The sequence below is a fragment of the Schistocerca americana genome, chromosome X, assembly GCF_021461395.2.
Source record: "Schistocerca americana isolate TAMUIC-IGC-003095 chromosome X, iqSchAmer2.1, whole genome shotgun sequence".
Taxonomy (NCBI): domain Eukaryota; kingdom Metazoa; phylum Arthropoda; class Insecta; order Orthoptera; family Acrididae; genus Schistocerca; species Schistocerca americana.
Window position 1 is genome coordinate 843,185,253 of NC_060130.1, and position 25,508 is coordinate 843,210,760.

The 25,508-nt window shown below is 42.3% G+C and overlaps 1 protein-coding gene across 3 annotated transcripts in view; it reads left to right on the plus strand.

The window, feature by feature from the left end:
* The window catches only part of LOC124556693, a 136,217-nt gene that overhangs the window by 90,003 nt on the left and 20,706 nt on the right, over positions 1–25,508 (plus strand). For all 3 annotated transcript variants that reach the window (XR_006968660.1, XM_047130668.1, XM_047130669.1), the window contains exon 2: positions 7,127–7,263. Coding sequence is in view for 2 of the 3 variants with exons in the window: in XM_047130668.1 (XP_046986624.1) it covers positions 7,127–7,263 (137 nt within the window). In the remaining variant the exon portion in view is untranslated. The remainder of the gene's footprint in view (positions 1–7,126; positions 7,264–25,508) is intronic.

The window sequence follows — 25,508 nt, forward strand, 5'->3', positions numbered from 1 at the left end:
GCTAGTGAAATTCTCACTAGTTTCGGTGTAGGTGTATTAGGTCCCACCCTAATTCGTACTAACTGTATGTTATTCTTTTCCCGGTTAGTTATTAGGTAATGGAATTTTCTTGTCTTTCTCCTGTGTTGTTTGTTTTGGTCAAAAATATGTAAGAGATCGTTGGCTACAAGCGCTTTAACTTTACGGCTGTGTCGTGATTAATTCGCTTTATGGTTTGAGAACAACAAACATTCTCTTAAGAATACAGTGTAATAAATGAATAAGAGAGTCACAGTGATTGTTATACAACAAGTCTGAAACTTTTGAAATATGTTTTCGCTGTAAAAATCAAATTCTTGATTTTTTCTGTTTTCAAGAACCGATTGTTAAGCTTAGACCTTCTTAAGCAGTTCACGTATACCGTGCAAGTTACCGTTCCGTGATATCAGCTGTGACCGGCAATTAAATGAACTCACAGAACAGAGACGATTTAAACCTTCACGACAAATGTCAGTGAGAATAATTACTCTGTCATCAAATACTAATTTTCTTCACTGCGTCCGCATTTTTGGTTGTCTGGTAATTTTAAATAAAAATCGAAAGTAACTACTGATTAAAAACAGTAGGGTGCTGCATTTTGCTTAGACATAAATTCTGGAGAACAATAAGTTTGTGAAAAAATGTCTGCAAATATCTTATTACAATAATAGGTGTATTTCTTATAAGTTGTGAAGCTACGCTAGTAGTGAAACTGTCCACGTGCGCACAGTCACTTTGGAATCCCACAGGAAAATATATACAGTGAAACAGGAAGGCCTAAAGAAAGATTCAGAAAAGTAGCTAAAGAGTAGTAATAGCGAGAAACCTTTCAAATCACTTAAACATGTGCTCCATGTGACACACTATTTTTAGCTCGCGTACATGATATGGCTTTCACAATCATCTTAACACTTTGTTCGTCAGTGATTTGTCTTTCTTCTTGTAATTAAATAAATGCTTTTAAAGTTGCTCCCTGTCGAATCACAGAGAAGTTCGTTTTCATATTTTAGATTGTGTTTTTGTGTCACTATGCCGTTATCTGCAGGAGTCTAAGATGCTGATAATTATTACCAGTTTTCGTCTGGTAATGTTTACTTTTTTCAAATAAATGCCATGGTATTCTTTCGATCTTAACCGCGACGAGGAAAGTAAAACGTGTAAATCATTTTCTTAAAACCCTGTAACATAAGCTGAATAGTTCTTGTTGTTACCACTAAATTTGATTTAATTATCAGTAAAGAAACCTTTTAAACACTGAATGTCGGTGGAAATACGTTACTTAAGGGAAGTAAAATATCCCTGCGTGTGTAAAGTTTCATATAACTTGTTACTTTCTTTGTGTCTTTCATCAGTACATGATATACAAAGGAAACTATTTTCGCTGAGGCTTAATCGCCCCAACGTCCTGATTTTGTGACAGATATGTGGGGGCAATCGAAGTTGATGCTAAAATGTAAGTTTACACACTATAGAAGGCTAACACTACTGTCATTAGGACACAAAAAATACAAAAATATAGACAGAATATATTCAGTGAAAATACGGTACGCTGCAAATATTTGTCTGAAATTTCCGAAATTTACTGAGACACGTCTATTTTTTACAATTGCCATTAACTTGAATTAATGTAAGTAGAAGCCTGTGAGTCTGCGGTTAGAGCGTTCTCCCGTTCGCCGTACCTACTTTGTGAATATGTTATTATTTTCTCCATAGTAACCAGGTTTACTCTTCTCTGAATTAGCAATTTATGAAGCTAATAATTCATAATATTTGCATTTTCCGATGGAAATGCCTTGGCACATTCTGTTTATTCTACTCCAATAATGAAAAGCAATCGTTCATGACCTCCTTTGACATGATATTCGAGTACTTTCAGTGATAAAAGTGGCGGAGGAACAAACGTGCTTGAAATCATTGAAGAGGAGCTACAGCAGGAAGTAAATTAGTCCGAACGAAGAATGCCAACACTGTGCGAAATATGAATGGAAAATTACAAACAATGGCAAAACATTTCCTCCACACGCGTTGTTTTAAATTCGACGCACAGAGTAGCACTCCTCTTAGTAATAGCTGCAGTTTCTGCCTTCAAGTTTCTAAGTGACATAAATTTTGTCGGAGATGTGTATATTTAAAAGCATGAACTGAGTGTACATGCATTCTTAAGAATTTTTTAAACCATATGTAATGTAATGTGTTAATAAATATGTCAGATGAAATTTATTTTATGTGTTGTGCACTAAATACTGTTTTCCATTTACATGGATTGTGAAGGGGCCTTATAGAAGTAAATAATTTTATTCCAGGCGCAATTGAATTTGTGTAGGGACGAGAATGTACGTGCGCACACCGGCCAGAAAATTCTGACGTTGATGTACGAGCGTCAGCAGACTCATCACAAAAACTGTAATTACATTTTGTTGATTATAAACTGAATCATTAATACCTGGCATATCTTAAGATGAAATTGCTTTCTCGACATGGAGCGTCTATCTAATAACTCGATTATCACAAACCTCGAACAGTGTCTCTTATTAACAAGCGGAGATGCATTTCATTTTTTGGAGATATGGCGAAATACATTTAATCATCAGGGAAGGGAAGGTTCGGACAGCGACGAATAATCAGAGGCAAAAAATTCCAGGGACGTTGATATGTCAACGTGGATTAAGCTAGCCATCAGTCTGGGAAATAAACAGACCCGCTTTCGGGAGTTCATTTTAGCAGAGTGGTTTCCCCTAAAGCTTTGGCACGAGAGAAAAAGAGTAGATACCATTTTTATTAATTTAAAATTTATCATTAAATTATAAATTGTTTTCATGGATAATTAAAACTATTTTAGTGACATCATGGTAAAAGGGATGTTTTGAAAAATAAGGTAATTTTTTTTCGAAGCAACATTGTCGTTACGAAATGTAAATATTTTTGCCCTACGACTATAAGGGATATAACGTCGAATATATTTCACGACCGATTTCATGACGTATGTCATTCTCAAACTGTTTAAAAACGATGTAATCTGAAAGTTTTGGAGCGTTAATAATCTGAAAGGTTTATGACTGCATACTCGATCATCGCACTGAGAACATAATTTGTTCTCACTCACAACGTAGTGTTAACACAGAACCGTTTGACAATGGCATACATTGTCATCTCCCTATGGTCTTCTAACGACAATGTCAAAATTTTGGAAAATACAATGCGACTGCAGAATCAACCAGAGTGAAGCTATTGAACACCAATGTGTCCTGAAACTAATGGATTCGAGAAACTGTTCCGAATACATTGGAAGCTGCAACTGTTTCATGAGCTGACTGACTAAGTCCAAGTTTTTTATTTCGAGATTAAGTCGAAACGCAAAACAAAGAAAACTCACAAAAGTCGTCCACCTCCTCTTAAGACATTTTCCAAGTCGAATTCAGCATTTTGTTAATATAGAAATACATTTCAGGTAAACCGTTAAATGCGTGAATTGCAAACGAGAAGACCGTGTTTTTTCGTTTCACGGTAATTGTAAGCTGCAGACTGTCAAGCATTAAATAATTATTTCCAGTCGCGGTGATGATTGAACCTGCTAACGAGAAAACTACATATGTTTCATCACTTTTGTGTCCTACTTCCTTGAATCCCGCTATCACGAGGACTGAAACACAGTACTTAGTACAACTCACTAACTAGTTTTAATTATGAAGTCCAGATGAACACCACCAAAAGGAAAACTCTGTTACACAAATCTATGGCCAGCATTTGACTGAGGATGAATTTCAGGGGCGAAATTGATGTTACTCGTCATATCATGATCTTAATTAATTAGTAACTTGTAAAATTATTCCCTACAAGATGGCATAGATTTGTCACGTGTTAAGTATGTTAAATGTGTGCAATAAGGAAGTTCCGTAGAACGCAATGCTCTTTGTTTACTACGTGTTCAAAAAAGGAAAACGCGACAGAACAGAATAGAAATTGTAACGATAAAATCTCGCTTATCTTAGACAGATATGATATCGGTGTGTGATTTTTAAGAGTCATTTTGTCACCTTAGTCGTATCATCTGATTTGCTCAAGAATCGTCATTCCACAATCACCTTGTTACCACATAAAACTGTGGTTTACTTCATACCGCGGAAAACACACTCTTTTATATGTTGCGGATTCACATTCTTTCGTCAACGTGGGTACTGTGAACGGAGTTTCTGGTTAAATTTTGATAAATTGACAATTAACCGTGTCATTCATGAATGAGCCATCCCCTCACTCGCTTGAAGTGATTTCGGGAATTCATTTAGAGCCTAAATTGTAGTGCCTTGGTCGAATCTATTTTCTCCATCGTACGAACTCAATTCCTGTAACTATCGAAAAGTCCAAAAATACTCTTTTCCTTAAATAAGAATTCTACTCAAACCCTGTCATGTTTGGTAAGCTCTCTTAAACACGATTCAAATTAAAATTTGAATTTAATTTCATGGCCGGCCGAAGTGGCCGCGCGGTTCTGGCGTGCAGTCTGGAACCGCGAGACCGCTACGGTCGCAGGTTCGAATCCTGCCTCGGGCATGGATGTGTGTGATGTCCTTAGGTTAGTTAGGTTTAACTAGTTCTAAGTTCTAGGGGACTAATGACCTCAGCAGTTGAGTCCCATAGTGCTCAGAGCCATTTTTGACTGATGACCTCAGATGTTAAGTCCCATAGTGCTTAGAGCCATTTGAACCATTTAATTTCATGGTATTCGATAGCGGTACACAAACGGAATTTATTGCCCCATTTTTTGTTCTTGTGGCTATGTGGATCAACACATAAGTACAAACGAGAGATCCTGCTGAAATGTATTTTAGAAAACTCATCTATACCACCGTCTCACTTAAAGAGAGCGACGATGAAGAACCACGTTCATTATCAAGCAACAACACGAGCCGTTTAACACAGAAATCGTCGGTGTATGCGAGACTAATGCGCGTCTTGGTATTCTAACACAGGTGCAGTGAGTAAACCAACTGGGAATTTGCGTCACATCTTTCACGAGTAGAGCACCCGTAAGAAGAAATGAACTGCGCACGGAAAATACAAAATACAACTTTTTTTCTGCTCTTGCTTCGACAATGGAAACGGAAGGAAGATTAGGCTTTAGTGTCTCGTCGACGAAGAAGTCGTTTAGACATAACATATCATCGGACTGGGAAGGGATGCTGAGGGAAACCGGCCGTGTCCTTTTGAAATAAACTATTCCGTTATTTGTAGGAAGAACGGAAAATATAAATCTGTGTAACTGGGCGGCGATTTGAACAGTGTCCTTCCGAACATGAGGCCACTGGACAATGGAAGACTACAGACAAAAAGAGAAGCAAGTTTACGCTTTAAAGTCCTATCTAAATCGAGACACAGTAGTAGCTCAGTTGGACATAGAAGGCGGGCCAAATCTATGTGAGTGCTCTTGGAGAACTATCCCAGCGTTCGCCTGAAATGATTTACGGAAAGCAGGAAAACCACAAATTTGCATGGGAGCTCGACACGTTTTGAAAGTGAGCCCAGTGTTCCAACAACTGCACTGGCAGTGAAGAAGCTCCCGAACTACCTTCAGGTTATCTAACTTGAGCTTTCTTAATTTTTGCATTGCTTCCTTTGTGCAACACTTTGTGCTGCATCCAGATGTAATAACAACTGCCTTACAGTTTACAATTTACACGTGATTGTCTGACTGCCAGAAAAACAGTGACGGGATACTAACCTAATGTTAAGCAGAGTGCTGTCTACCGTTGTGAGATGCAAGGATCAGACTTAGAATCAACTGAATGAGATCTCTAGAGTTATTAGATAAAAAATGTGCCTTATTGTTTTACAGCATATTGTTATTTGTGAGTTGAAGATTTTGGCTTCCATAACTGTCATCTTGTCGTTACATTGGATCAGGTGGTGGATAAGCCACTATTTAAAATTCGCCCAAGTTGTACGTTCTGTGCTGTATAGGGAGATGTATTATGCAACAACTCATAGATTCGAACGCGTGTTAAGTACCCGGAAAGAGGGAAATTAATTCCAAGCTGCCAGTCATAGGAAAAGGAATGGCTGGAAAATTATGGTTGACGTTTAGTCGACGTCGAGGTCATTAGAGATGTAGCACATGCTCGGAATGAGGAAGAATGGAGAATGAAGTCTGGCTGGTCTTTTCAATCGAACCATCTAGGCGTTTGTGTTAGTGAGCCGGGAAAAGCATGGAAACCTCAAAAATGGATGGCCGAACGGGAATTTAACCACTGACCTCCAAAATTAGAGCCCAATGATTAAAGTTCGAAGGAAACGTCGAGATCAGTGCCTCCTCGACATCGAAGTAATTTGAGAAAGGGCGCTAGTTCGGATTAGACAAATTAGTGGTAAGATCTATAGAACCAAAATCTCTGAGGTCATCGGCCCTTAGGCTTACACATTACTTAATCTAACTTAACCTAACTTACGCTAAGGATAACACACACACCCATGCCCCAGGGAGAACTCGAATCTCCGACGGGGGAGCCGCGCGAACCGTGGCAAGGCGCCTAAGACGGCACGGCTATCCCGTGCGGCACTAGACAAGGAACAAGGAAGGGATGGGCACGGTTTCGTAGAAGGAATCATCCCAGCGTTCACCTAAAAAAGAAAAAAAACACAGAAAACATACATCAGAGCTACTAGATGGGGATCTGGGCGAAGTAGAACGGAACACAATTGGGAAGTGTAAACCACTGCGCCAATTCGAGTACGTATTCGGCATTTTAGATATCGCTACCCGGTGACGACGGTGGAGACGTATCTTTTGAGATTGGCGGGAAAGCCGAGGACCGGCGTGTGTGAGGTGCGCCGGCATCACGTGAGAGGAAGGAGAGCGGAATCAGCGGAGAGGACAAAAGGCGAGGTGTGCAGATCGGGCGCCTGGCGGCGGCGGCGCTGCCTCTGTTATTACGCCCCAAGGCCGGCGGTGCCTACCCCTGCTAATTACCGGCCACAGCCAACATAATAGTCATCGTACGGCCTTATTTTTATGTTCTTCGACTGTAGTTCTGTGTTTGGGATGTGGGGTTGGAGGAAGGGGCCCGGCGCTTTTTTACGGGCGGCGTTCACATGGCGAGTAATTCTTTTGTTGCAGCCCGCGGCCTGCCGGCGCCGGCCCGCCGTCTCGCCTGCTCGTCTCTCGTCTCGTCTCCTCTCGTCCGTCTCGTCTGGACGCCGTAACGAGCGTCACGACGCCTCTTCCACCGAGCCGGGGTTCGGCGACGGGATTCGGTGAGCTCTGCGCCCCGTCACCTCATCCGCTGCCGCGCATCGAAATATAAACTGCCCGTACCTGTTATTTCGTTTCTTTTTGGTCGACAATAGGGCAGAATGATGTGAACAACCGTCTAATAAGTCGTATTGCCACCTTTGGCGTATATTGTTTTGGTCTTCAGTCCGAAGACTGGGCTTTCTATTCTGCCTACCCTCTCCGTCTCTGTAGATCTGCTGCATTCTACATCTTCACGAATCTGCTTACTTCAGTCTCGCTCTATAAAGTTTAAATCCCATACTTGCCTCCCAAAACCAAACTTGAGATTCCTTCATGACTCAGTTTGTGACCTAACCATTTAGTCAATTTGTGGAACTACTTCTCTCATCCCCAATTCATTTCAGTACCTCTTCATCAGTTATCCTATTTACCCATTTAATTTTCAGCATTCTCCTGTATTGCCGTATTTCAAAAGCTTGTATTCTCTCCTTGTCTGAACTACTTATCGTTCGCATTTCACTTCTGTACTTGGCTACACTTACACTGAAGAGCCAAAGAAACTGGTACACCTGCCTTATATCGTGTATAGCCCCAACGAGCACGCAGAAGTGTCGCAAAACGACGTGGCATGGACTCGACTAATGTCTAAAGTAGTGCTGGAGTGAACTGGCACCATGAACCCTGCAGGGCTGTCCATAAATTCATAATACGAAGCGGTGGAGATCTCTTCTGAACAGCACGTTGCAAGGCATCCCAGATATGCTCAATAATTTTCATGTCTGGCGAGCTTGCTGGCCAGCGGAAGTGTTTAAACTCAGAAGAATGTCCCTGAAGTCACTCTGTAGCAATTCTGGACGTGCGGGATGTCGCGTTGTCCTGCTGGAATTACTCGAATCCTTCGGAATGCACAATGGGCATGTATGGATGCAGGTGATCAGACAGGATGCTTACATACGTATATCCTGTCAGAGTCGTATCTAGACGTATCAGGGGTCCCATATCAATCCAACTGCACACTACCCACGTCATTATAGAGCCTCCACCAGCTTGAAATCTCCCCTGCTGAGATTTAGGGTCCATGGATTCATGACGTTGTCTTCATACCCGACACATCCATCCGCTCGATACAATTTGAAACGAGACTCGTCCGACCAGGCAACATGTTTCCAGTCATCAAACGTCCAATGTCAGTGTTGACGGACCCAGGCGAGGCCTAAAGCTTTGTGTCGTGCAGTCATCAATGGCACACGAGTGGGTCTTCGGCTCCGAAAGCCCATATCGATGATGTATCATTGAATGGTTCGCACGCTGACACTTGTTGATGCCCCAGCATGCAGTTTACGGAAGCGTTGCACTTCTGTCACGTTAAACGATTCTCTGCAGTGGTTATTCGTCCCGTTCTTGCAGGATCTATTTCCGGCCGCAGCGATGTCGGACATTTAATGTATTACCGGATTCCTGATATTCACGGTACACTTGTGAAACGATCGTACAGGAAAATCCCCAGTTCATCGCTAGCTCGGAGATTCTGTGTCCCATCGCTCGTGCGCCTACTCAAACACCATGTTCAAACCCACTTAAACCTTGATAACCTGCCAGTGTAGGAGCAGTAACCGATCTGACAACTGCACCAGACAATTGTTGCCTTATATAGGCGTTTCCGACTGCAGTCCCATATTCTGCTTGTTTACAGATCTCTGTAGTTGAATACGTATGCCTATACCAGTTTCTTTGCCGCTTAAATGTATATTTGGTGTTAACAAATCTATCTTTTACAGCAGTGCTTTTCTTGCCGTTGCCAGTCTGCATTGGCCATCATCGGTTATTTCACTGTGATCAACATTCATCGACTACTCTTAATGTCTCATTACCCAACCTAATTCTCTCAGCATCAGCTACATTCCATTACCTTTATTTTCCTTCTGTTGACATTCATCTTATAACCACTTTTCAAAACTATTTCCATTCTGTTAACAGCTCTTCCAAGTCTTTTTCCATCTCAGAGAGAATTACGGTGCCTTCCGCAAAACTTTAAAGCTTTAAATTCTTCTCCTTGGACTTAAAAATGTCTTTCCAACTTTCTCCCTGGTTTCATTCACAGATTGTTCAATGTACAGATTGAGTAACATTGTGAATAGCTACAATCGTATCCACTCTCTTTTCAGCTATTGCTTCCCTTTCATGACCCTCGACTCTTTTAGTTGGAGATTGGTTTCTGTATAAGTTGTGGATAACCCTGCTACCTTCAAAAATTCATCGAGAGTATTCCAGTCAATATTGTTAAAACTTTTCTCCTACGAATGCTATAGATGTAATTTTACCTTTCTTCAACCTCTTTACTAATATAAATCTTAGGATTAACATTGCCTCGTTCTCCGGTACCAAAACTGAGCTACCCCGACGTCGGCTTCTGCTAGTCTTGTTATTCCGCTGTAAATAATTCGCGCCAATATTTTGCAGCCATGACTCATTAAACTGAAGGTTCGTTAATAATCACACCTTTCAACATGTACCTTTTTTTGGTTTTGGAATTATCGTATTTTTCGTGAAATCTGACATTTCACCTATCTCCTGCACCTTGTATACCAGGTGAAATAGTTTTCCCATAGCCGTCTCTCCCAAGGATTGTCATAGTTATCAGGAAATATAGTCTACTTCAGTGGATTTGTTTCGATTTCATATAAACTGCGTGAATATCCTTGAGAGATGATGAGGAGGTTTCTCTAGTGCATATCACAATGACTGCGTACTGCTCAACTCTCGCGCCACTGTGGGGGTCATGAATACATATTATTTCGTCCTTCTACGCCTCTAACAAAGCTAGAATATTTATATCCGTGTGAACAGATGCAGTGTCGTCTTGGAAGACGGAGTCCTCAGATGGGAACTCTGCCTGCGTTATTATACATATCAATGTAGACATATGATGCTTTCGTATGTCTCACCGGCAATTGTTTGCCTTTGAATATGGCTATAGGTACTTACGAAAACCATGGTGCAGAGTGCCGAAACCATTACACCACCTGCGTCCAGCTTCAATGTCGGATGCACGCTTCCTGTGGTATTGTCTGTACATAAATACGCCCTGTAATAGATTACACATCAAAAGTAGAGCTGGTCGGATCACATTAAATCTTTCCATTCGTCCTATGTTCAGCTTCTGTGCTCGGCTGATATCTTGTCATTGTAGCCTTTCTTTTTACTATTGCAGTTCCACAGCGAATATTTCGTTTATGCAGTTGATAGAAAACTGTTTTCGTTGATACTGCGTTCTCTGGATGCATATTAAGAGCAGCTATCACTTTAGTGACAATGGTCTTGCAATTATCATTTATTAGTATTCTTCGCGCGGCTCCCCACGTCGGAGGTTCGAGTCCTCCGTCGGGCATGGGTGCCTGCGTTGTCCTTAGTGTAAGTAAGTTTAAGTTAGATTAAGTAGTGTGTAAGCCTAGGGACCGATGACCTCAGCAGTCTGGTCCCTTAGGAACTTACCGCAAATTTCAATTTTTTATTATTATTCTTGTCAAAAGCAGTACAACACAGAAATAGTGACTGTTCATTGAGAATGGTCTTACAGATTAAATTAATGAATCTAGTTGTTTAACTTTACTTTTGAAACATATAACAGGTAGGTAATGTCAGATGATCTTGGCCCAGACTCTGGAAACTTCCATTACGCCTTTTTTTAACGTTGAGTAATTCCTTCTCGTTACACTACACAGATCGTTGTGGAAACCAAAACAAGTGTTTCATTGTCTGATCCTCTCTGCAGATACATTACAATTATTCTTTTGAGTACTTCCATTTAAAGGTATTGTTCTTGGGTTTCTCCACGCCTACTCTTCCACAGGTTTCAACTAGTTCTGGAAATGCTCACTTCTCGCTGTCCAAAGTTGAACAAACAGGAAAGGGACGTTCAGGAAGACTCCTGTTCAGTGAACTGTGGTTTCCTACAGCAATCGGGCGTGCCCTCGACAAACTCCGAAAGCACTTTGACACACCAGACGATCGTTTCAAATCCAAAATCGGCTACAGAAGAGCACCTTTATTTATATATCTTTTAGGACTGGCTCTAATCAGAGGGAACAATCCTCTTTAATGCTCTCCTGTCTACGTTAGGAAGTTTAGTCTTCCTGCCGTTACTGTACTTGGCAGACGAACTTTTCCCATGAACTCTATTAATTGTTAGGGGGTTAGGTGGATTGGGTGTATATACCTCAGGTAGACTAGCAACAGTTGTCATTTAGGCACCATAATTAAAAATTGTTAATTATAATATTAATAAAAGATCGCTGACAAATTTTTCAAAAATTTTATTTAGGTACCAAACAATCGTACAGTGATAATTTTATCGTCTTTCGGTGTCTGTACAATGAGAAACGACGAAAGATCAGTATAACACAACAACGATCACAACGTACTAGCGAGTCAAAGCACTTTCACCAGAGATTTCGAGAATGAATCTTTCACTTTACAGAGGAGCTTGTGCTCCTTTGAAACTTGCTGAAACATTAAAACTGTTTACCAATCCCGAACTCGACTCTGAAACTTTGACCTTGGCGGAAATCACTCTTACCGACTGACACATCCAGACACGACTTACGACAGCCTCTGGCGCGCGTCCCGCTCCGTCACACAGTTTTAATGCGTTTGGAAGTTACTTTCATAGAGACGGTTACAATACAAGGAGAAAAGGAAGTACAACGCCATTCCGTGACCATGGTGTTCATACTTTTTGTCCATCCCCTGTATTTGTTCTCCTTATGCCAGAAGAGGCATTACGATTAAGAGAAGACAGTATGCCCGGATATACTATAATTCGTGGGATTTACGCCACTAGTGTAGGAACCTAAACATTACAGATTTCTGATGAAACAAACTGAGATAGTTTTTATCAGTAGCAAACACGGGACCGACGCAGAGCGTAAGGCAAAGTGCTAGGTGAAGCAGTGATTAAGGCTCAGCACTCACGTTTCGGAAGACGGTGTTTCAAATGTCCGTCTGCCTATTCAGGTAAAGGATTTCACGATTTTTCATAGACCACAAATGAGAATGATTGGATAGTTCCTTTGATTCGGACACCGATTTTCTTTCCCATTCTTGTTCTGTCCGAGCATGCGATTCGTTTGCAACGACTTATCGTAGACGGGACCTTATAATCTGAAATTCTTTCCGTTTCTAGAATAGAATATGTCGATTTGTTGAAACTGTTATATAAAGTCCTTCTTGCAATATGAAAAAATTAAGTTAATATAATTTTGAGGTATGAAACATATCTCATTTCTTACACAGTGGTGGATCTGTTTTGGTGGAGTTTAAAGAGGAACTAATGTACTCACTTATGCGTACATATGTGTTATTGACAATGCTGTCGAACCGATGGCCACAAAACAAGACAATATAATTTTGAGGTATGAAACAAATATCTCATTTATTACACAGTGGTGAATATGTTTTGGTGGAGTTTAAAGAGGAACTAATCTACTCACTTATGCGTACATACGTGTTATTGACAATGCTGTCGAACCGATGGCCACAATAAAAGACCAGGACTGTTGCGTAATTAGCGACTGCTACCATCCTAACAAGCAGACAGACTGGAGTCACGTTTTCTAGGTTATTCTGATGAATTGGAAGAAAACTATGATCGCTGCCGTAAGAGCCTTAGAGTTGGTCGGGGTGGATTACCACGACCAATTCGTCTTCGACTAAACCTAGCCTAAGATACTCCTAAGCTGGACTTTTTTCCCCCTTATTGAAGGAGCCTTCCGACCGCTGCTTCCCTGAGCGTAAGTGTTGGAGTGGCATGCCAGACGAGTTGGCGAAATGATTAAAAGCACCGAATTTGTGTCAGGAGTAAGACTGAAATACCTATAACGTCATCCTGGCGAAGGTTTTCCTCGGTGTCCCTAAATTGTTTCAAGTGAAGGCCAGGACTCTCCCTTCAACAACGCCACTGCTGGTTCCTTTCCCATTGCCAGTTCGAGCTATCTATACGTCTCGAATATCCTAATCGATGTTTAATTCTAACCATCCTTCTTTCGAAAGGGGATAAATTTAGCACATGAATCCCTGAGGTTGAGGAGAGATCAGAAAACTGTATCCACTACTTCCTTTTGAAGCAGTTCCTCGGTTCTCCTCGAGAGGATTTGATCAGTCAGAAACTCTGGCTGTCACAGGGACATTTAATGTAGCCATAAAAAATGGTTCAAATGGCTCTGAGCACTATGGGACCTAACATCTGAGGTCATCATTCCCCTAGAACTTAGAACTACTTAAAACTAACTAACACAAGGACATCACACACATCCATGCCTGAGGCAGGATTAGAACCTGCGACCGTAGCAGTCGCGCGGTTCCGGACTGAAGCGCCTAGAACCGCTCGGTCACAGCGGACGCCAATGTAGCCATATCTTTGATGTATGCCGAGAAAAGTCCATAGAAAAGAAAGCTATTTTGCCATTTTGGTTAGTTAATTATTTCCTGATACATCTATCTCCCTGTTCTTTCAGTTTCTCGGCAGTCTCACATTAACTGATAACAACGATAGTTTGAATGAAAATCATAATCATCGCTCACGGTAATACTACTGCATACCTTTGATTTACGTCCACACCTTACTAGTTTTCCTGGTGTTGCAGCTTTCGGTGTTGAGCCACTCTGGAAGACGTGGGTAATGTGCTCTATGTACAGTTACCAAGGATATAAGTATGCGGTATTCTATGTATGTTCACTCAGATGTACATGTGTACTGTGTTCAGTCTCTTCAGATTAAACGTGAAAGCTTGTGTGTATAAAATGCACATCTACTGTAAAAATAAATGAAATGAAGCGTCCATAATGCTATACTTATATACATATATTTTATAATTTCTGGTGTACAACGGTATAAATAAATATATTTGAAGATAACCAAATGGCTTAAACACTTTGCCGACAGCACGGCGTGTAGTTAATCCACAGACCGTTTCCACTAGGCGAATTAATGAGACCGTTCTGCAACTCAGGGCAAACTGGCTATGGTTGGTAGACGATTATCTTATTTCTTTATACGACTGCAGATGCCTCATTTTCGTCCGAAAACTATCTCAAGTAAACATAAAAAAATACACCGACCTGTGAAATAGGACCCACACGTCATTTACCGTTATGCGTAAAGACGTATTATATTACATTTGAGTCAGAAAGGAGAAAATAATTGATCGTTCTTAACATACAGTACCCACTCTTGCATTTTGTCTCTGGGATAATTGCAGAATTGTTCAGAAAATTTCTTCAAGTAATTCGACAAAGAATTTATTTCGCGAGTAAAATTAATGAGCACAGAAGAGAGGTGGATTTTTGTGTAGTGAATCGTATTTATTTGGTCATGAAACTCTTGCTTCCACATATCTTCTTTGCTGCAAATATAAAATTCAAAATTTCCTAATCGCGACTAAAGATAATTTATCTTCACGTTACATCTACATCATACTCCGCAAGCCACCTAACTGGCCGGCCGCGGTGGTCTAGCGGTTCAGGCGCTCAGTCCGCAACCGCGGGACTGCTACGGTCGCAGGTTCGAATCCTGCCTCGGGCGTGGATGTGTGTGGTGTCCTTAGGTTAGTTACGTTTAAGTAGTTCTAAGTTCTAGGGGACTGATGACCACAGATGTTAAGTCCCATAGTGCTCAGAGCCATTTGAACCATTTGAACCACCTAACTGTGTATGGTGCAGGGCACTTTTGTTACCACTGATACTACTGGCCCTATTCCATTCGCGAATAGCGCGTGCGAAGAATTACTGTCGGTAAGCCTCTGTATTAGCTCTAATTTCTCGAATTTTGTCACCGTGGTCATTTCGTGAGATGTATGTGGGAGGAAGTAAGATATGTTCGATTGTTCCTGGAAACTTCTCTCTCGATATCTGACGAGTAAACCTCTCCATGATGCATAACGCCTCTCTTGTAACGCCTGCCAGTGGGGTTTGTTGAGCATCTCTGTAACGTTCTTGTGCCGACTAAATGAACCCGTGGCGAAACGTGCTGCTTTTCTTTCGATTTTATCTAACTCGTGTATCGGTTCTACCTGGTAAGAGTCCCAGATTGATAAACACTGATTAAGAATTGATCAAATAAGGGCCTTGTAAGCCACTTCCTTCTTGGATGAGTTTCATTTCTTTCAAGATTCTTCCTATGAATCTCAGTCTGTCATCCGCTGACCCTACTATTTGTTTCAGTGGAAACACAAAAACCAGTTCGTGGGAAGACAGTGGCTTTCAAAACTGCAGAAGAGCAATGACTCAGATATTTTTTGTTTCATGTGTCAGAGAACACGGGCTACGTAAATCCAAAATAATTTCGCTGGCATGACTTTCTTGATCGGGAAAGACTCTTTACGTACATGAAGTTGACAATATGTTCAAGGTAACCATGTGCAGCATATGTTCCCCATTTATCTGGGAGCCGGCGAAGAAGATTGTACCTAGTTAGCGGGTGCTTAAACCACCTATACCCTCTATCAAGCGCAATTGGCGTACGGGTCAAGATAAAACGAAACCAGTCGCAACAGTTTATGTTTTCGAGTGTTTCCCCAATAGGTCCTAGATATTTTTGCGATATTCTACTTATCCTGGAAGCAGGTGACTTCTCACTCGAAAATTAGGTCTGTGTCATGTACGTAACGACCTCGTTATCAAAATGACGCTGAAGTCTTGTAATAGTTAAGAAAACCTACAATAATTTTATTTGGATATAGGGAATTATTGTGTGCCGAACGATAGGAAATTTCAGCGAAGTAAGAACCTGTGGTAAGAAAAAGTGTGGAGTTGGTGTGAGGCGCATCCCAAGTACGGACGGCTGTGGCCGCGGAGTGACACGTACGCATTCTGTAAACTGGACAGGCCGCGGCCTAATAAGCACCGTCAGCTTTTATCAAAGATGCGGTAGAAGATAAGTGTGAGGCACAACGGTAATTACAGTTCACACGATACATCGGAAAGCTACAAGACGAAAACAACGGCCAGCAGAGAGACATAGCCGACGGGCGCGCGTGCACGCCGCGGCGCGCCGGAAACCCCGCTTCGTGAATCACGTCATTCCGGAGGCTGGCTCTACCCGCGTGCCATTCGGAAACAGCCGCCCGTTGTCAGCCTGACCTCCACGCGATGCGACACCGCCGCCTAACATATTGCATTTATGTGAGATCCCACATAGAAACGATCGCGTCTTATTAAACGTAAAAAATGACCTCTTAGGAATACCACTGCAACCTTTGTTTTCAACAGCCCATCACAGTTAGCTCATCTTCTTAAAGGTATCTCACAGTGACAGAAGTGGTCGCGGGTTTGAGTGCTACCATCAATATAGATTTAGATTTTAAATTCAATGTCTTTCGTCTGTGGAGTGCCTTTCGGCGTTTTTTGATCCCGCTACCATAAAGAGCCGACCTTCTGGCAGTGTGTAGCGTGGACTACAAAGGCACACAATTTCATATTGGGAAAGGGTAGGATACTGTAAAAGTAGTGAGTGTAGATGTATACAGTGTTAGTTAGGTAGGAAGATAGTTACTTAGGTAGATGGTTAGGTAAGTAACGTTTAATTAGGTAGATGCTTAGATAGGCATGTGATTACGCAGGTTGATGGTTAAGTAGCTTATTGGACAGGTAGATGATTGGTTAGGTAAGTGAGTGGTTAGATAGGTGAGTGGTTGGGTAAGTGAGTGGTTAGGTGAGTGAGTGGTTAGGTGAGTGAGTGGTTACGTGAGTGAGTGTTTTGGCCTGGCAGCTGGATGGTTAGGTGTTGGTTGTTTAGGTAGGTAGCTGTTTATGTAGATGATTATTTAGGGAAGTCGTTGTTAAGATATTTGGTGACTGGTTAGATAGGCTAGTGGTTAGGCAGATTAGTGGATAGATAGATGGGTGGTTAGATAGGTGAGTGGCTAGGTAGGTGGGTGGTTAGGTAGGTGGGTGGTTAGGTAGGTGGGTAGTTAGGTAGGTGGGTGGTTAGGTAACTGGTTGGTTGGGTATGTGTATGGTTGCGTAGGTGGACGCATAGCTATGTGGACGGTTACATAGATGGTTGGTTAGGTAGGTGAGTGGTTAAGTAAGTGAATGGTTAGGTAGGCAGATAGTTAAGTAAGTGGATGGTCGGATAGGTGGATATTTAGCGATGTAAATGCTGAAGGAAGTGAATGGTTAGGAACGTATTTAATCGACAGATAATTAAGTGGACGTACGGTTGCAGAGAAGAATGTTGGAAGTCTCATATTCACTAAGGGCTCGGAACGGTTTACCACTGACTTGTACGTAAAGTATGAGACGTGTAACTCTGCTGTATGCACGATTGAAATGAGTGCATGAGTAATGTTTTGTTCATGTTTATGTTGCAGCAGATGAGTATGACATGAGCGAAAAGTGAGGGTGAAACCTTCTACCGAGACAACCATCATCTCTCGAGTAACACCGATGCCACAGCGCCCCGACTGAAAAGACGAAACACCGTACAATGTGCATTATAAGCTGTTCTACATACTATAAGCGGTCAGAGGACTGAATATGGAACCAATACATTTGCGGAAAATTTGCATATCAAGAAGGGAGGTAACACTTTAATGAGTAGAGACAGTGTACTAGTCAGGTTGCACGAGGCTCCGGGTGCCTGTCAGCCATGGCATGGTTGAAATAGACATCCTGTCATTCGCTTCGAGCGATCTGGGGAAATAACAGTCATCCTAAATCAGGATAGCCACATGTAGTTTTGAACCCCATCCCTTCCGAATACGAGCCTAGTGTACTGATCGCTGCACCAATAAGCTTGATTGATTCAGCTTGGTGCGCTGCCACCAGTGTCTCCTTATTGTTCCGACTCGCTTCGGAATACTCTGAGTGAAGAGAATGATATAACTAGTTGTATTTACTGTAGAGACAACACTGAGACGCAAGAAAAACGGTCTATTTGTGGCATGCCAAGTGTAGAGGGTACTGGTAACCCACGACGTCTTGTAGATAAACAATATTGCCATAGGCGCCGACTTAGAAACATTTGATACAACACGTGGAGACATACAGATACCCATAGATGGGACTTTCACTGCGTGTACGCTCCTCAGCATGATGTGAGCGACGGCTTCTAAAAGTCTAGACTACGTAACCGACAGCTTAATATCTTTCTCGTTGTTGCGTAGTCTACGACACGCGGATAATGTAGCGCGTCCTCTTCTCTAATGAAAGCTGCTTATTTATAGAGCGGGATAGATGATAATTGTATCAACGTCTGCTGCCACACAGAAAAAGGTACGACGGTGTCTTTAACCCTGGAGCACTAAAGGGGGAACAAGCTACCCAGAGTCTGCAAACCTCTGGAGTCAGGCAATAAATAACCCACTCACTGTCAACAACGATGTCTGTCGTTGAAGATACTCAAGTGCACGTGTCAATGACGTGTCCAGTTCGGCTGGAACCGAGTAGAGATACCAACTTCTATCTGTTTTACGACTTGTACTATCCTGGACGTTTTTTAAGACGCTGAATCACACTTCATAAAAGAACTCGCAAGGAACAAGAAACAAAAATAAATAAGGCGTGAAGACAGAATGACGTGAGACATGGACCTCTTCAAGAAGCTGTCTTTGTAAAATCTGGTATAGTCATTTTCAAGATTACAGGGAAAAGGTTTTAAGTTTGCAACAGAGCATACAATACATTTACTGCTGACCCTTGCCATCTCTTGTAGCCCGATATTATTTGAAGAACATTATCAAAAATTTATAATATTGACACACGAATATAGCAGCCATTTTTCAGAGATAATGACCTCGAACTTATGCATAGCTATTATCAGTACCAGTATCATTCTCTTGGTCAGAACAGAATCTGTAACTCATGCATCCCATTTGAAGAAACAAATAACAAGGTTGCATCTGTAACGAAACATCTGAAGCGTTACAGATGACGCGCGATCGAGCCATGAATGTTAAATTTCGATTGATAAATCTTAACTAGGGGAGTGATTTTGATAAGAACAGCGCGAATTCTTTCTAAAGGTGTCATGGGTCACTTTTCTCGCAGTAAGTAATAACAGCTGCGCTGATAGTTTAGACGCACATTCTATAATACAAACAGAGTTCACGTGCTATTGTGAAAGAACAGTAGTGCTGCGGTATGGGTAGGTGACTATAATTGGGCATTTACCGCTAATGCTGCAGTGTTGTTAGACTGGAAGGTGCCCTTATCTCGTACTTGATTTTCAACAGCCTCGGCGCAAAGGCCCTCGCTGTCGTGCCCCAAAACAGCCGTATCACCATCAGAATCATCATCCATTCTCACCAGTGCCAGCCCTACTTCTCGATTAACTTTTTGAGGTGGTCAGTGTTCTTCGTTATAGTAGCGTGACTGATATACTACGTGCCTAGCTCGCTGAAAATTCTTGACCGTCTCACTCAAGTGTCCGCGAACACTATCTGTGAAATTTACTGGCCTTCTTCACGCACAATGAACTTTGTAAGATGCGGAGATTGCAATGAAGTTCTATAAATATACTTTTGCTCGGAAGGGATCGAATTTGGAAATGTCTAATCTTAATGCAGCGCCGGCCGATGTGGCCGAGCGGTTCTAGGCGCTTCAGTCTGGAACCGCGCGACCGCTACGGTCGCAGGTTCGAATCCTGCCTCGGGCATGGATGTGTGTGACGTCCTTAGATTAGTTAGGTTTAAGTAGTTCTAAGTCTAGGGGACTGGTGACCACAGGTGTTGAGTCCCATAGTGCTCAGAGCCATTTTGAACTTAATGCAGCGGAAAGTACCGAGTCGTCAATATTTATCAGCCTGGTCAAGTACTTATGGGGCGTCAGGTGAAACGAGTTTGATTTTCTTATTTATTTCTTATCATAATTTTATTTTCTGCCGGTTATTGTTTAGTTTCCTATCAGACTGATGCGACTCGAGGTGAAATGAAGTAACACACGAACTAGACTTGAGCAAGAGCGATTGGTTGACAGTGTTCCACCGGGAGAGTTCATAAAACGGCAGTTTAGCAACGAGGAAGATGTGTTGAGAAAATATTTTTTTGTTTCATGCCACGCAGGTGTCCAAGAATTTTAAATTGGAACCACTTGGCGAGAGACGTCATTGTCTCTCGAAGCGCTAATGGCAATATTTTTAGAGTTAATATGTCACTAAGTATTTGTGACTAATTCTTAAAAAACGTTATATTTCTCATGTAAAGACTTCAAGGCCAAGAAATGAGAGAATGTGGTGAGTATTCTAAAGAGAAAAATCACTTCCGTGATGCTCCTTCTCCGAGTAGTACTGACAGTTGGTACCTGAAACTCACCGCCCCCATCAAGTGCCGAAGAGTAATTCAGTCGGGCGGAAGGAGATGTATATGTTTGCCAGGCACCTTCTTAACTGATTCATGCGGTCGATATCGGCTGTCAACAAGTTGTCAAGTGGGGTGAACTGAAACAGCATAGATGAAGGGCCGTTAACTCCCGAGCGTAACGTCAAATGAATTTCCAGAAAGTGCGTTATGAATGAGTGACGGGGTATTTAGATGTATATGCATACGAAAATGTTACTGGGACTGCAGTACGGAAAAAAACTTAGAGAATATGTTGGCCTTTTCGATAATTATTGACAGCATTAAAGAGTTTAGTTTGTACCTGTTATGTTTCATTTCAATTTTATATACTTTATTACTACTATTACAACAAATAGCTTAATGCTGACCCTAGCGTGTCTACTCCATTATTGGGAAAGTGATATTAAGAGAATTTAAAACATTGAACAGTCTATGACTATTGTCGCTTATCCACGTAGTGCTCTACCTATCAGCTTGTCGTACCCCCTGCTGACTGCGGCAACACGTGAATCACAGCATTCTCTTAAGTAAATTAAAAAAAAAAGTTCTGCATCACCCCGGTTCCCAGAACTCCTGAAGATACACGTTGAATGTGGATTTTGTATTAGAGGCACAGTTCCTTTGACTGTTCAGAGATGTTCACTAAACCCGTCTAAAGATGTAAACAACCATGCATGAGCAGCGCCTATTAGACGGAGGGGGTCCGACAGCCGATCAGTTCCAGTCATTCCACCAGGAAGGAGGTACACGGCTCCTGTTGTCTGTAGTTCAACCATGCCTAGACGGTCAGTACCGCGGTTCGATCGCGTCCATGTTGTTACTTTGTTCCAGCTAGGGCTCTCAACAAGGGAAGTGTCCAGGCGTCTTGGAGTGAACCAAAGCGATTTTGTTCGGGCATGGAGGAGATACAGAGAGACAGGAACTGTCGATGCCATGCCCCTCTCAGGTCGCCCAAGAGCTACTACTGCAGTGGATATCTGCTACCTACGGATTATGGTTCGGAGGAACCTGACAGCAACGCCACCATGTTGAATAATGCTTCTCGTGCAGACACAGGACGTCGTGATACGACTCAAACTGTGCTCAATAGGCTGCACAATGCGCAACTTCACTACCGACGACCGTGGCGAGGTCCATCTTTGCAACCACGACACCATTCAGCAGGGTACAGATGGGACCAACAACATACGGAATGGTCGCTCAGGATTGGCATCATGTTCTCTTCACCGATGAGTGTCGCATATGCCTTTAACCAGACAATCATCCGAGACGTGTTAAGTGGCAACCCCGTCAGGCTGAAAGCCTTAGACACACTATCCAGCGAGTGCAGCAAGGTGGAGATTCCGTGCTGTTCTGAGGTGGCATTATGTGGGGCCGACGTACGCCGCTGGTGGTCATGGGAGGCACCGCAACGGCTGTACGATACGTGTACGCCATCATCCGACCGATAATGCAACCATATCGGCAGCATATTGCCGAGGCATTCGTCTTCATGGGCGACAATTCGCGCCACCATCGTGCACATCTTGTGAATAACTTCCTTCAGGATGACGACATCGCTCGACTAGAGTGGCCAGCATGTTCTCCAGACATGAACCCTATCGAACAAGAATGGGATGGATTGAAAAGGGTTGTCTATGGACGAAATGATTCACCAAACACACTGAGGTATCTTCGCCGAATCGCCGAATCACCGTAAGAGAACAGATGGATGCAGACGATTGGACAATAGATTAGCCCGTGAGAGAAGGTGCCCGATTATCAGGTACTTCATTTCATCCCCAGCAAACAGCTCATGCTGAATAATTATTCCACCAACACCCAGGACGTTTCCCTGTTGGCAGACGGAATGTATCGCCTCATATCAGGGTAATCGTGCATTGTACGAAATTGTATCGCGCCTCAAATGTCCAGTTGGCCGTTTTCTATGCTTGTAGGTTCCATCTACGGTGTTAATTCTGTGCGCTGTGACGAGAGATGGACAGGGATACATGTGTGGGGTGTCATTTTCTATACCCCATAGAATGTGGTTCGGATCATATTGATGCTGACCGGTTCTTATTTTCCAGCACTCAACTTTGAGGCAGTGCCAATGTTAGGCATGACGAAATCCTAGCCATGTGACCTGCTCAGCTACTGCATTCGCCATGGCGACATTAGCGCTCTCCTTCCATTTCAGTAACTCTCTATAACTCAGTTGCTCATGGATATTTTATTTAACTGACACGTCAACTGTCTACTATATTTTCACGTTGATTAACGGCTAGACACAACTTTCACTGATTTCTCAGGACATTATCAGTTGTACAGCTATGGAGACTTTGGAACACCTCGGACCACTGGCTTCGGACCTCGAGTTCCTGCCTTCGCAACCCAGTGAGGGTAATTTAGCTACTATCGATTGATTTATTGATGGCGCCATTTCCAACCGATATAATATATATAGTAGGTTAAAACTACAAAAGAACTTAATTTCAAAAGTCATTGTCATAAGAAGAGATATCACCAGAAAATCAAAAAATGTTGGCAAAATTGTACTCTCCAGGTCTTGCAGCGTAGGCGTCGAAGTCTGAATCCAATGCTAAGGGCTGTGCAAAATTCACGATTATCTGCGCCTCTATCTGTCAGACATGAATTTTGCAGCGAATAACTCGGTTTCTTCTCCTTCTTTACGTTTAATATAGAAAAGTTCGAATGTATACATGACTGCTTCACGAAAGTAGCTGTAGTCCAGCTCCAGCGATGTTCTGTCATAGGACATTTCGAAAGTTATTCCCTCATAGTTGAGGTCGGGAGAAAAAGTGTTTCACATGTTGCCAGCTTTCCGTCCTGGTTGAGAGGATGAACGCAGCTACCGCAGGGTTGATATACTTCCTATTTATTTGTTTCTTGAGCTCATCTGAAAACTATACTCGGTGATGTTGTGTTTTTGATTTCCGATGAAAATAAACAAATGTTACTTTCTCAGAAATAAAACAGTGCGTTCGTTCTGTGGTTATGTCCTTTCTTCTGTTATCTTTCTCTCTCGCATTCAGGCGAGGACCAGTTTCGAATGTAGGGAATTTGCGGCGTTACCTGGTACGGTTTTAGCGAGCTCCACTCGATGCCTCTAACATGATTTTTGTACAATGATAGACGAGAATATCCTCTTGTACTCTGTTTACGTTCATTCAGTTGTGACACGGGATCGAATGGAAGAGTAATACGCTCGCGCACTGAGATTAGGCGTATAGTTTTATGTTGACTTGAAATCGTTTCCGTTATAGATGGAGCATTTGTTGGTGTGGACAAGAATGGGGGAGAAAATTAGCTGTATACTTGCTCACGCAATCATGCTAGCATTCATATGGAGCGATTTACGGGCACTGCAGAGACCCACGATGGGTCTGATCGTGCGGGAATAAGAATCCTGCTGCTCCTGAATTCTAGTTCATTATCGTTACGATAATGTCGGCAACGGTTTCACTCACTCTACACAGCTTGTTACATTTCAAAGACAGAGGGAACAGTACAGGCTCACTCCGTTAGGAAACAGGAAGCGTAAATTGCACCGCTATGTCTTTGTTGATGCTCAAGTAACTACGCTGAGAAAAATCCACATAAGCCGAAAACAAACTCGGCGATGTTCGCCACATGGTTGTCATCGGCATTCGAAGCAAGACTCATTATTTACATTCCAGAAGCTACTCAGTTGTTATCGTGGGGTAGACTAGCCCCGGCTCAGTCCTGCTGTGAAGGAAACGTCGCTGCTTTTGGCGGAGACAGAACCCAGATCCCCGGGGAGGCGGTCAGACGTGAAAGTCAGTATCTATAGTTTTAACTTTAAAAGAGTTTCAGGGGTGTGATTTTCACATGTAGTGAAACAAAAGGTCTAGAGCAGTTTCAATTGTGTTGCAAATTTGAAAGTCACCAAATGTACAGAATCCACATCACAAGTAATGACAGACGCCAGAACTCGGTTTCCCAACAGTTGCATTTTTACTGCTGGTAAAGTTTCAGTGCGTATATAGACTATAGCATATAATGTTTCAATATGACGATTTCATATCGCTCCCATTCTGGTGCGAGCCTTTCGGTTTCCCGCCACTTCAGTGGCTTATGTGTTAGTTTCACTACGTCTATTTACCAAGCATCTTCTCATTTGACCACACAAGACTGCATGCAGTCCGTTTCAGGTCTTCCCAACCACAGACTAATGTGAAGTGGGCACCAGGAATCGAACTCGGGACCATCCTGTCCATATCCAGTAACGCTAACTACGGGACCACGCCGGCGGCCCGATATTTAGAGTTGTCTGAAGCTGTTCGTAGACCATTTACATTGAAGTCAAGTCTCTATAAAATTGAAACGAACTGTAGGATAACTGGAAGATGATTATTATTTGTTGCAAAGGCTGGTAACTGACTTTCAGCGTAAATTAATCTAACGTAATTTGTGAAAATAGGTGCAAAGTTTGAGTAGAATATTGAACATTAATCATTGGAATCAGTCACAGCCGTCATGTATGCACGAATATCCATCCGAAGTGATTTCAGATGGAATAATCGCTAAACTCTAGCGGCGGGGAAATCTGATGAAAGAACCAGATTTAGTTAAAGAAGGGCAATTAACCCCTGAAAGAGGCAGTTTATAAAACCCTAGATTGTCCTATTCTCGAGTTATGTTCGTCAGTTTGGGACTCTTACCAAGCTATGGAAGAGAGAGAGAGAGAGAGAGAGAGAGAGAGAGAGAGAGAGAGAGAAGATTCAAAGACGAACTGCGCTCTTCGTCACGCGTCTGTTCGGTCATCGTGAAAGCGTCTCACGGAAATGTTGAACTCCTATTGGAGATGCTGAAATTGTTTGTCGTGGGGAGCCTGCTCTCGGAACTCCGGGTGCCCACGGTATAATAAGTCTCAAGAAACACCTATCTGTCTCTAAATTATCAGGATG